Raw genomic sequence first — 13514 nt, 5'->3', positions numbered from 1 at the left:
TTTAAATAATTAATAATAGTAAATTTGATTTAGAAATATTTATTATATTTATATAATTTTAATATAGTAAATATATATTTTCAACAAAAAAAAGTCATTAACAAAACCCAAAATAGAAATCTATTTAATCGGGATAATTTGATCTAGTATCATTACTTGTCTTACAAGGGCCATTTTGGAAAATGAAGTTAGACCGTTAGAGGAAGCTCCAAAATAATATAATCTGGCTTGTAAAGTACTCTATTCTTAAGCATTGCCAGCAGCATGCTAGTGGCATGGTTCAAGTTTGAAACTTTGTTGCTGAAGGCATCCCAAGTCTGTAATATCTCATTTTCAACCACCTAATTATTATCTAATACCATTAATTCCATTTCTACTATATAAGCTGCCTCACTTTGCTGTTTTCTCCATCAAAACTTAAAACAGCAAGCTCTATTTTTCTAGTTCAAAATCTTCAAAAGAAGATTTAGAAGTGAAAAAGGGAAATGGGTTCTGCTTATCTCAGCATGCCAACCTTCATGAGGGCAATGTTCCTTTTGTTATGTGCCATGTCTACATTGCCAGAGCTAACACATGCAAAACATGCTCGAGTAACTAGGCACTACAAATTTAACGTATGTGTATTTCATTTCATTGTCATGTTTTTTTATATATATACAAATAGATGCTTTCAGTTCAATTTTGCACAAATTAATTTGCTTTTATCGACTATATTCTTTTTCCCTTTTTCTTTTCTTCAGATCAAAATGCAAAATGTGACAAGGCTTTGCCAAACAAAGAGCATTGTAACTGTCAATGGACAATTTCCGGGTCCTAGAATAATAGCAAGAGAGGGAGATAGAGTTGTGGTTAAAGTGGTTAACCATGTTCAGTACAATGTTTCACTTCATTGGTATTATTATATTTATACAATTAGACCTTATAAATCAATTTGATGTAATTGTTGAATGGTAGCATTTGCTCAACATTTGATTCATTTTTTCAGGCACGGAGTTCGCCAACTGAAAAGTGCTTGGGCAGATGGACCTGCCTATATCACACAATGTCCAATTCAGACAGGCCAAACTTTTGTGTACAACTTCACAGTCATTGGTCAAAGAGGAACATTATGGTGGCATGCACATATCTCATGGCTTAGAACAACTCTTTATGGTCCAATTGTCATTCTTCCCAAAAGACATGTCCCTTACCCATTCACTCGACCTTTCAAAGAAGTCCCCATCATATTGGGTAAGTTGAGATACTCCAAACATGTCACAGAATTTACTATCACTAATTCACTATGAGCTCTACATATTATAAAGTTTACATTTTGTTAAACTTGTTTTACAAACCTGAATAAAATGGTAGGTGAATGGTGGAAAGCAGACACAGAAACTATTATAAATCAAGCAATGCAAACGGGATTGGCACCTAATGTCTCAGATGCTCACACCATCAATGGTCTTCCAGGTCCTGTCTCCAATTGCTCAGTCAAAGGTAAGAAAATTGGAAGGAAAAAATAATACAATATGATTGAAAATCACTAACATTGTCAATCTTGATCACGAGTTAAATTGCATGCCTATTTCTTCAGATACTTTCAAGCTCAAGGTGAAGCCTGGAAAAACATATCTGCTTCGTCTTATCAATGCTGCACTCAATGATGAGATGTTTTTCAGCATTGCAAATCACACTCTCACTGTCGTTGAAGCTGATGCTGTGTATGTAAAGCCTTTTAGCACAAACATTGTTCTGATCACACCTGGACAAACCACCAATGTCCTTCTCAAGGCCAAATCCAAGACTCCAAATGCCAACTTTGTCATATCTACCAGGCCCTATGCAACAGGGCCTGCCGCTTTTGACAACGCCACAGCCACTGGGTTACTTGAGTACAAGAAATCTTCACTTTCAAGCAACAACTCAAAGAACAAGAAGCTTCCTCTTCTTAGACCATTGCTTCCAAAATTCAACGACACTGTCTTTGCAATGAACTTCAACAAAAAGGTTCGTAGCTTAAACAGTGCAAGATTCCCGGCAAAAGTTCCAAAAACTGTTGACAAACGGTTCTTCTTCACCGTTGGGTTAGGAATTAGCCAATGCTCAAAAAACCAACCATGCCAAGGGCCCAATAACACAAGGGTATCTGCAGCCATTAACAACGTGTCCTTTGTGATGCCAAACATTGCATTACTCCAAGCCCATTTTTTCAACCAATCCAAAGGAGTGTACACTACTGATTTTCCTGCCAACCCACCTTTCAAATTCAACTACACTGGCACCCCCCCAAGGAACATCATGGTAACTAGTGGGACTAAGGTTGTGGTGTTGCCATTCAACACCAGTGTGGAGTTGGTACTGCAGGACACTAGCATTATTGGAGCTGAGAGTCACCCACTTCACCTTCATGGCTTTAACTTCTTTATTGTGGGTCAAGGCAATGGAAACTTTGACCCCAAAAAGGACCCCTCCAGGTTCAATCTTGTTGACCCTGCTGAGAGGAACACTGCTGGTGTGCCATCTGGTGGATGGGTTGCATTGCGCTTTCTTGCAGACAATCCAGGTTAGATATCTATTTTATTACTTCAAAAATGTATATATTTAGTTTCGTTTCTAAGCACCCTAATAAAACATTTTGTCAATAAAAACTTATGACGTGAATTTGATCACAAAATAATAAAAAAGTTATTTTAATAATTTATATATAAAAAACTATTAAAATAATCTACTTTTTAAGATATTTATAAATTATTTCAAACATCTATTCATAGAACACTTTAAATTATTTATGACACCAATTTATTTTAGTGGAAGATTAATTTGATGAAACTTTAAAATCACTTTTATGACCGAAATTAACGTTGATACACTAGTCTAATATCAATATGAAAGGAAGACTAATCTAATATGAAGTCTATCTTTAAAGTACCATATTCTGGAATTTTGGTATGATTCGCTGTTAGTTTTTCTCACATTAATTATTTTGCTGATCATATATGAGCAGGTGTTTGGTTCATGCATTGCCACCTTGAAGTGCATACTAGTTGGGGCTTGAAAATGGCATGGATAGTCCAAGATGGCAAACGGCGGAATCAGAAACTGCCACCTCCACCCTCTGATCTTCCCAAATGTTGAAAAGATCGATCGACACCCTTATGTTACTTTTCTTTGCCTATTTTTGGTGTTAGATTTGGAGGTATTTGCTCCAACTTTTTGTTGTTCACATTCTTTCCTTTTTTATTAGTGTTATGTTTTTATAGGTAATTTGTACCCAAAAAGAGGGAATGGCTTTCGCAATTAGAGTGATATGGTTGTTTGTTTGAGATTTTTTGTGATCACTCTAGTTTAGAAAAACTATGAGTGGGAGTTTTACGTAGGTTACAGTATTGAATTATCTATTTTGAATTGTAATACATTATCTTTTGCCAACTACGGTATTGTGAATGGATCAAGGTTCCTTTAGCAAAAATTTGTGTATACTATGCAAGTTATCAGAAATATTCTTCTTTTCCCTTAAGCTATGAAACTGTTATGAAGAAAAATAACACATTATCTATGCACGGATAATGATAGATCTCTTCACCGACATTGTCGCATTTTAAAGAAAGAACAGAGAATCTAAATTTCCAATAAATGTATACTTTATAAATATCGTTTAGAAGTAAAAAATTGATCTTGTATGATCATAATTAATACACTATAAATTCATGAGATCATTTATTTATATAACAAAATAAGAAAATATTTTCTATAATACACTTTTTTTTAACATTCTTTTTTTTTTTTTTGCTTACTTTTTAACATTCTTTTATCATATTAGCTATCTTATTTCACATGTTGTCTCTTCTATTTTAAAATTTTTATTATATAATATTTTGTATAAAACTTTTGTGCTAATATAATTTCTCCTCTCATAAAGTTGGGCGTTTAATTAATTATCAATTATGGGCTCCAATGTGGAGCATAATTTAAATAAGAGAGGATGACACATGTACAGTTGACCTTTTTCCTAAAAGAGTTAGCAAGTTTCCATATACTCACAGGCTGCGGATCAAGTAATTTTTGAGTGGATTTTGGATTATTTGAAAAATTATTTTTTTAAAATTTTATAATTATGTTAATAATATTTTAATATAATTTATTACATTAATTGTTATTGTTTAATAAATTTATAATTATATTTATCACTCGTATTGATATAATGCATGCATACACGGGGGACACAGATGGTTCTTCGTACTCGTTAACTCACGCGCCAATATGTTCACAGGTTGCCAGTTGCCACTAATCAATGGCAGACAGAGGATACATTTCTTGATATAATTTTATTTATTCTTAAACAAATTTCGCCATAAATAAATTTAAATTATTCATTTATTTAAACTTACATATAAAATTCCTTATATCATAAAACTAAATTAAAAAAAAATAGAAATTGTGTTATTACAAAGAATCAGGTGATCTTGCTACAAAGAAGGAACTCAGATCACAGTTAAGTTCTTTCGTGCTATGCACGCGCTTGTGGAGTGTATGGGAAACGACGAGGGGACAAAAGAAAGTGTGGATGTTATATTCCCGGATATACACAGAATAGCATCCTTAAAGTGTTTTTCTTTTCTAAGGTTCTCACTTTCTCTCTCTTTCTCTCCCAGCTCTAGAAACTTGTCTTCAATTTTCTATTTTGGTCAGAGTTTGATTTTCTAGATCCAGATGGAAGAAAAGAAGGGCAACACTTCTCAAGTTAACAGGTTTTGCTATCTGGGTCATCAATATTTTTCTCTCCTTGTCTTTGCTCTGTTTGATTACTGATTGTTTCTCCATTTTCTGTACTTTATGTTGTAGATTTGAATCTTCTTTTGCTCTCATTCAATATGGTGTATTAAAACTTTGATGCTTATGTCATGAAAATATGAGATTTAGTTTAATTAATTCGCATGACAAAAAAATGCTTAATTAAACTAGATAAAAAAGGCTTTATTTCTTATTTTATAGATAATTACAGAAATACCATCTTGTTTTCAATTTTTATCCTGTCGTAATTGCAGTTCTGCTTGTGTTTGTGTAGAATGTGATGTATGTGTTTAGATTGCATTTTGGCGCATAATATGTGGTTTCTACTATTTTCTGTCAACCCATTCTAGACAAAGAACTGATTATTTCATCCCTAACATATCATATAGTCTCTGTGTTGTGCTGTGTCGTATGTGCTTTAAATGCTCAGTGATATAGCTTTTCCCGTGTTACACAAATTAGATAATGAATTAATAGTCCTCCTTCATGCCTTGACTTAACTATGTACCGATTCATTATGCGTGATGTGGAGGTTTATTTGTTTTTTTTTATATATATATTGTTCTGATTTTTTCATCCTTTTCTTATGTGCTCACATTTTTCTATTATTCTTTTCAGATTCGAGGTGGATGGAATGGACAATCTTAAAATTATTGAATGGAAAAAGAAAAGAAAATTACAGACTGATCAATTGGATTTGCTTAGACCAAAACATAAATGTTGGCTTGGAAGTTTCTCTTCTGAACATGCTTCAATGTTTAATGAAAATCCTGCTTTAGATAACATGCACAACTACATGATCAAGAGTAGAATGGATGCAGCATTCATTGATGATGGGTCCCAACCCGAATCTGCCAAAGACAGTAATAGTTTCATTGATGACTTTGATACTGCTATGTCTGTGAATGAAGAAGCCAAACATGAGGCAGATTGTGGAAATGCATACCTATATGGTAGGCCTTCCACTTCTTTTGTTAATTGGTATGACTATAATGTTAACCAGATATTACTCCTATACTTGGCTTTCTATGCTTACACCTACCTTTGTAGGGGAAAAGGGATAGAGAATTCACATTCTCCTTTATCCTTTTCTTCATAAAAGTTACGTGTGAACAGAAAGTGTACAAATTAAAGTATAGGAATAACATTATTGATAATGTTAAGGATAACCACTGTTCTTTGGATATATCAACAGTAAATAGGATAAGCTATAGTGAAGAGGAAGCATTTGTTGATAGCAAATGCAATCCATCTTATGATGATCCTGATATACAAGCTTTGAAGAATCATGAGGAACTTTTGGGATTAGGAAGCTTGTCAGGTCATGAATACTCAGAACATGCAAAAGACAGCAATGAGCACTCTGTAGATACTGAATTTGAAGATTTTCTTTTTTCTAATGGGGTGAATCCTAACATGTATGTCCTTTCATCTGGAAGATGGGAGGTAAACCAAGGTATTCTGCATGCTCTTGACAACTAATATGTATTATAAGATTGGATTTTACTAGCATCTGCTACACTAGTTTCTAGGTAACATGCATATGATAGAGAAATTTGTCTAGTAATCTCTAGGTTGACATATAATTATGTTTTGAATGCAGAAGCTCAATCAAATTCAAGACCACCAACAATTGATCAAGAGTTTGAGGAGTACTTTTCTATGCTTATGCTCTAGTAGAGTTTACCTATAAAGGGAGTATGTACATATAATTCTGAAAATGGCTGTTGTGTGCATTGTATGAAGATATACCAGTTATTTTGACGACTTCATAAGATCTTCAGTAGGTGTAATATTAGATTTCTTCTTATGGCCTTCCCCCTCTTTATTTTCCACCCATAACTTTCTTAATGCGTTAAATCCTTATTGATGCCGCAGTTCTTCGTATTTTTCATTTTGACTTCATATTATTCTCCAATATCCTGGAGCTCCTTTCTTTGGGAAATTTCTTTTTTCACCCCCTTGTTTTCTATCTGAAATTTAATTTTGAAAGTAATTTAAAAATTATCTTTCTAGAATTTAACTTTTGAAAAAACCAATACATTCTGAAAATTAAATTTTGGAATCAGTTTCAGAATTTAATTTTCTAAAATAATAAAATAAAATATTTTTATTATTTTCCTGTCTTTGCCCCCCCCCCCCTAGACCCATATTGTAGTTAAGTGTGGCCTAGCTTGCTGGAGAACTCAGATGGGGACACGTGTGAACTGAAAGACTAATCAGTCTACTAAATCGGGATTTAAAATAGATTAAAGGACTAATTGGGGTTTAAAATAAAGACAAGGGACCAAATGCATAATTTTCCCTTGCAATTTAGCTAGATGAAGAAAATTTGGAGTAATTCCTAATTCAATATTCATCTATCTTTTCAATCACAATCAGAACGAAATAATAATAATCATAATAAATTCTCAAACTCGAAGTGGTAGTTAATTAGGAATTGGTGCGTGCATGCCAAGGAAGAATCGATGCTAAAGTTTTAAAACTCCTCTATGTCACGTGCCAACACAAACGAAGAGAAGTGTAAAACGTCATGGGCTCCACACGAGGAGGACCCACAGCAGAAAAAGAGTTCTTTTTAAAACTCCTGACCTATGGTTAGTTTTCTTACTTTCATCTAGCCTATAGTTACCAGTGATTGTGAAATTCAAGATTACACGACCAAATTGTCTTTTGACGGCGATAGCATTGAATGAGAAATGTCAAGTTTTATTCTTTGTTCTTGCAACTTGACTACGGTTTTAGGCCATTTAAATGGTTGGTTAATTTTTAAAGAAGTTTAATGGTGAGTTATTGAATTTATGCTTATGTTTTAAGCATAAAGTGAAGAAGCAATGATTTATGGCATTTGTATTTCATTGTCCTTAAGCGGGAGCACAGTCGTTGTCCCATCTCATAGTTGTCATAATGTAATTCTTTCATTTTTTTTGTCAAGTAATTATGTAATTCCTACAATATAATTGAACAAATATGATGCCACAATTAGCATGAACCATTTGAAGTAACATCTCCGCGTGATTTTTTATTAGTTATGGAAATTAATTTCAATATCCACGATTAAGCTAAGGGTACACAGGTATTTTTCCTTAATTGTTTGAAAAATATGTTTTCTTCTAAATTTTGGGAATGGTGGAAACGAGAATTAGAGAAGGGACATGATCATATAAATGAAGGGTTCAAATGCTAACAACAATTGTAAGTCAAAGTACCCAACCCAAAATGAGTGAAATTAGAAGTGGTTGAGTTATCAAACTAAAAGGAATCGTAATTAATCAGAAGACAAAAATGTAACTTAGACTTTGAATAGAAGTAAAACAATGGTGAAGAGAAGAAATATAATGAGAGTAATTGATCAAATATTTAATTATCAGCTATTGCTTTGAACATTCACAATTAGAAAGTAAACCCCCTTGTGACTATTACTCGTGAACTTCTCATTCCCTCAACCGACCAACTAACTAAACATGACAACAAGAAGACAAACCAAACCTTTTTTCTGAACAAACCCCACAATGACACGAGTCACAATTTATTCATTTTCCCTTAACACATCAAAAGAATTTCACAATTGCTGTTGAAAGAGGAACAAGACATTGGAGTATAACTCAGGAAATGAGGCAGGGCCAATGAATCTGGACCCACCAAAGGGATAGTCAAAGTCAACATTTTGGAAGATCAGAAGGAGGTGGTGGCAGCTTCTGGTTTGCCCCAGCTCCGTCTAATACTAGCCATGCCATTCTCAATCCCCAGCTTGTGTGGATGTCTAGGTGACAGTGCATGAGCCACACCCCTGTTGCCACCATAAGCCATTTAATGTAACATAACATTTAACCAGTTTATAAAGTAATGTATGATCACAATGTCATTCTATCTAACTTTTTGTTACAAAGAGATATCATGTCATTTATACAAAATTTTATACCCTCATTTCAAGCTTTTAAAAGGGTGTGCAAAGTATATTGCTATCAGTATCAATCTTCAACAACGTTATCTCATTAGAAAATAAATGAATTTACAAAACCTTTACTTTTTTTTCATGTGGTAAATTTAATAAATGCATTGTAAGACATAATGATATCCCACAAATGATTTTTATTATATCTACGATCCTTGAATCAGTTTTCAATAATTTATTTTCATCTCAAGTATTTCAAATAATAAATACTCCAATTTAATGTGTAATATAAAAACTCTTAACTGAAGTTGCGAGGTTAGAGAAGAATTATTACATGCACCTTTCATTGCTCACTTTAAGTAATTTCAACTACTAACTTTCATACATTACTTTATAAAATAAAACAGAAAGTTATTTTTTTTTACCGCACATTCCCGTTACTATATCCCTTATCTTTCCGAAAAAAGATACAGGAAAGATATGAATTGCACATTTACACTGAAATCAGTTATGTAAATTACATATGGATGATAATGGGGAAATATTGAACGAGTTCATCAATTTATAAGAGTTAGAGCATATATAATTTATTTTTTAAAAAATAATTATAGGATGTTATGGCTAAATGAAGATATCCAATAAAATGTAAAATGTCAAACTGAAATGATAATTGAAGTACGTGTATAACTTCAATTGCAACTTTTCTCTTACCAAAGATGTTTCAAAGTTGAATCAAACTCCAAAATCAGCATAGTCGCACGTTCAACGTAAAATCTAAAAGCAAAACTAGAAAATCTTTATTTTGACTTTCATTGAGTTATCACTTACACTTACTATTTTTTTAATATTTTATATTGACTAACATTAAAAGGATTTAAATATCATTTTATTAACATAACAATGTCATATTATTAATGCGACAAAAAGACTCAAAATATGTTTACATAGAAATTTTCTATTACAATTGCAGTCCACCAACTTTATGGAGAATTAATTCCTTTGCGTCCTTCTTTCTTATGAAACAATTTTCGTTTGAGAAAAAAAAAAGTTATGAACCCGAACAAAAAATAAATGTAGGTCTTTAAGCATTTTTTATATTATTTTTTAATCAAAATTAAAAATTCATTTTAGAATATTATATAATGAAAAACAATATTTAAAGTTGTTATAGGTTTGTAAAATAAAACTTTAATATTAATTAAAAAACAATACCTAAATTGTTTGCAATAAATACACCTAAGTGTCATCTAACTTACTTAAATAATTACAACAAAGTTTTATCCAACAAATACATGCTCTATAAAATATAATTAACGTATGACAAATTCATGCTTTCATTGAAATGTACCAACCTGGGTTGTCTGCGAAAAAGCGAATAGCAATCCACCCACCAGCAGGAACAGCAGCTGTGTTTCTTTCAACTGGGTCAACCAGATTAAACTTTGCTGGGTCTTTGTTGGGGTCAAAGTTTCCAAAACCTTGCCCAACAACAAAGAAATCATAACCATGAAGATGCAAAGGGTGGCTCTCAGCCCCAAGAATACTAGTATCCTGCAACACTAACTCCACACTGGAATTGAACTTGAGCACCACTAGCTTGGTGTCATTAGTAACCATTGTGTTGTTTGGAGGTGTTCCTGTGTAATTGAAAGGGTTCATAGGGGTAGCAGGAAAATCAGTTTTGAAAACTCCATTAGACTGTCCAAAATAGTAGGCTTGCATGATAGAAACTGATGATGGAAGTGCAAAAGAAATATTGTTCACTGAGGCTGCAAACTTGGTGTTGTTACTTGGCCCTTGACATGTTGTGTTTTGTGGGCAAGGACTAGTCCCTAGTCCCACAGTGAAGAAAAATTTCTTGTCCACTTTTTGGGGTACCTTGGCAGGGAATTTGGCATTGGCTAAGCTTTTAAATTTTGCTGTGAAGTTGGCTACAAAGTTTGTGGCATTTATGGGTGGTAGTGTTGGTTTGAAAAGTGGGAATGTTTTAGGAGAAGGGTCATGCAAGGGTTGCTTGTAAAGGAGGATACCAGTGGTGGTGGAGTTGTCAAAGGTGCCACGGCCAGTGAAATAAGGCCTTGCAGCCATGAGGTATGTGGCATTGGGGAAATATGGCTTGGTTTTAAGAAGCACATTTGTGGTTTGTCCAGGTCCCATGAGGAGTGTATCTGTATCAAATGGTTTGGTGTATTTAGCATCAGCTTCAACAACAGTTAAGCTGTGATTGGCAATGCTAAAGAAGAGCTCTTCGTTGAGTGCAGCATTGATTAGCCTTAGTAGATATGTCTTGCCTGGCTTCACCTTTAGTCTGAATGTATCTTCAAAAGCCATGAATACAGATCCAGTGTTAGTTTTTTTCTCTTTAGCATAGATGAAAATGAGTTGGATATAGTTGTCTATTATTTTCAGACATTATTTGATTGTTCTTAGTTAGTCTATTGTGCCTTTAACCTGCCTCTAGTTTTTTCTCTTCATTTCAACAACAAAAATAACTAATTCTTATCCAATTAGATCACATCAGCTATACAGAACTTTCTTAAAAATTAATTTTTAAAAATATTATTTATTAATAAAAAATTAATAGTAAAATTTAAATGTATGCAATATTTTATTTGTATTCAGTCACTCCTACCCATAAATAAAGATATTAACACACATTCATACCTTTTATGTTACATTGTACTCTGTGAATGAAGCTGAGAAGGTTAAAAATTAAATGACTTAAATATGCTTGTAGCCTATAACGTATTTTTGTGAATTTTGTATTTTAGGTCTTTTATTTTTTTATTTTAATCCCTCTCAATAACATGATTCCACAAAAAATTAACATGACAGCTCAAATAAAATATTAGTAAAATTATAAGAAACAAAAAAGGAAATTTCACATTGATTAAAACTAAAAGCTAACAAAATTATACAATAAAAAATATTTAAGTCATAAAAATTAGTAATTTATTAAAAATCACATATGTCTAAACGGACGTTTTTACTTTGAAAAGGTAATTTTATTTTTTTACTTTTAATTATAAAGGTATACATTATTTTTATTTTATTTGTTGTTTTTAAAGATTTATACAAAATAAACAATAAAATATTTTTTAATTATTTTTCACTTTTTTTGTTTAAAAAATAAAGGAAGACGTGAATTTTTTATAATTAAAAAAATATAAACAGAAAATATTGTTTTAGACCAAACAGCATCTACATTGTCCTTCATTTTTTTTAACTAATCTAACATGTGGTAAAAGTGAAAGTTGGGGAATATGATTGTGAAATGGAAGTAATAAAGATTAATATTATTATTCACAAGTTTCCTACTTTATTTCCATTTCATACTTGCCAAAGCACACCAGAAATTTTTGTATGGTACTGAACTAGCAATCTCGGCCACTCACGTCTAAAACAATATTTCCTTTCATGGGGTATATTGAAGATCTACTTTACAGTCATTGTATAAGGCTTTGTTTTGTACCTTTAGAAGAACAATTATACAAGGGACCGGGAAGGCCATTGATGGTGTATGCATCTGAAACATTGGGTCCTCCTCCTGTTTGCAGTGCCTGATTTATAACAGCTTCTGGGTCAACATTAAACCATTCTCCTGCAATCCCCAAAACCATGCATGTTTTCACTATACATAATTATATCTATTAAAATATTTGCAGGTAGTTATATACACACACATAAATGGATAGATATATACTTATATAGTGTCTAGCTATTAATTATACCAAAAAGAATGGGAATTTCTTTATATGGCTTCTCAAATGGATAAGATTCATTGTGCTTGGGAAGGATAATGATGGGTCCATAAAGGGTTGCTCTTAGCCATGATATGTGAGCATGCCAAAGCAGAGTCCCTCTCTGCCCAACAATGGTGAAGTTGTATGTGTATGACTGGTTCGTTTGTATAGGACACTGTGTCACATATGCTGGTCCATCAGCCCACCCACTTGTTATCTGACGAACGCCATGCCTGCCACAGGCCATGATCAGCAAAAAAAAAATTGCATGATATAAGTAGAATAATATTAGGAAAATGTTAATATAAGCAACTGAAAAGAAAGTTCTATTAAAAAAATATTTATTATTTTAAAAATATAACAAATTTTACTTTTTAATAAAAATTATTATTTTTAAATGCTTGGAATCAATTCAAAATTAACAAAACTTATAACATTATATGAAGCATTGCCCAAGAGAGAGGGTTATCTTAACTGGATTCCAAATAAAAAGTACATACCAATGAATGGTTACATTGTTTGAGATATGGTTAACCACCTTGACCACAACCCTGTCACCTTCCCTTGCCACTAAGCGAGGTCCTGGGAATTTGCCATTCACACTCAGAATGTTCCTTGTGTGGCACAATCTAGTGACATTCAGGTACTCGATCTTTATACATGAAAGAAGTAAACAAGTAGAAAAATTAGAAGTGAATAAATTAGTGGTAATGCAGCTATATAAGTAAACTTCATGCAACATGAGTTTCGTTAGTGTACATTAAATGTATAGTGCCTTGTTATGCTTAGTGCAAACTCAGGAAACAACGTTATAACCCAGAAAGCAAACAAAAGAATTCTTATAGATGCAAAGGAGGGAAAGCGGGAGAAATCCATTAATTTGTTGTCCTAGTGCCTTGTTGGTTGGGAAGAATGAGTTCAGATAACTATATATAGAGGGAATATAGTACGAAAATAAAATATAGTGAGGCACTGTCATCCATTTTGTGGTGGTAAGGTCATGACCTTGTCTGGTAGACATGGTTGTAGGTCTAGTTTAATTTTAGAGTGGATATGAAGTAATAATTGTGAGGTGCCATTATTTGAGTATCATAATGACCCTA

The 13514-nt window shown here is 32.7% G+C and overlaps 3 protein-coding genes across 4 annotated transcripts; 2 read left to right on the top strand and 1 right to left on the bottom strand.

Annotated features, from left to right (window-relative positions):
* Positions 1 to 433: 433 nt before the first annotated feature.
* Positions 434 to 3340, top strand: LOC113863881 (laccase-17-like). Its single transcript, XM_027497646.1, has 6 exons — positions 434 to 614; positions 741 to 892; positions 986 to 1230; positions 1351 to 1479; positions 1577 to 2545; positions 2987 to 3340. Exons 1-6 carry the CDS (start codon positions 486 to 488, stop codon positions 3115 to 3117), a joined length of 1755 nt encoding a protein of 584 aa, XP_027353447.1. The 5' UTR covers positions 434 to 485; the 3' UTR covers positions 3118 to 3340.
* Positions 3341 to 4577: 1237 nt separating this feature from the next.
* LOC113863883 (protein FAR-RED ELONGATED HYPOCOTYL 1-like) lies at positions 4578 to 6582 on the top strand. The gene is made up of 4 exons (XM_027497649.1): positions 4578 to 4730; positions 5392 to 5726; positions 5969 to 6229; positions 6377 to 6582. Exons 1-4 carry the CDS (start codon positions 4693 to 4695, stop codon positions 6448 to 6450), a joined length of 708 nt encoding a protein of 235 aa, XP_027353450.1. The 5' UTR covers positions 4578 to 4692; the 3' UTR covers positions 6451 to 6582.
* Positions 6583 to 8283: 1701 nt separating this feature from the next.
* On the bottom strand, positions 8284 to 13293 carry LOC113863882 (laccase-2-like). Of its 2 annotated transcripts, XM_027497648.1 has the most exons (7): positions 13171 to 13293; positions 12912 to 13063; positions 12400 to 12644; positions 12141 to 12269; positions 11400 to 11406; positions 10021 to 10976; positions 8284 to 8563 (listed from the first exon to the last, which is right to left on the bottom strand). In XM_027497648.1, the coding sequence occupies exons 1-7, from the start codon at positions 13285 to 13287 to the stop codon at positions 8433 to 8435; spliced, it is 1737 nt and encodes a 578-aa protein (XP_027353449.1). In that variant the 5' UTR covers positions 13288 to 13293; the 3' UTR covers positions 8284 to 8432. The 2 variants fall into 2 exon arrangements, with proteins under 2 accessions (XP_027353449.1, XP_027353448.1); XM_027497647.1 differs by lacking the exon at positions 11400 to 11406 and having other exon boundaries at positions 10021 to 10986.
* Between the last annotated feature and the right edge of the window lie 221 nt (positions 13294 to 13514).

This window comes from Abrus precatorius, unplaced genomic scaffold (genome assembly GCF_003935025.1).
Source record: "Abrus precatorius isolate BTA unplaced genomic scaffold, Abrus_2018 Scaffold3, whole genome shotgun sequence".
Classification (NCBI taxonomy): Eukaryota; Viridiplantae; Streptophyta; class Magnoliopsida; order Fabales; family Fabaceae; genus Abrus; species Abrus precatorius.
This window is presented reverse-complemented; position numbering and strand designations above follow the sequence as displayed.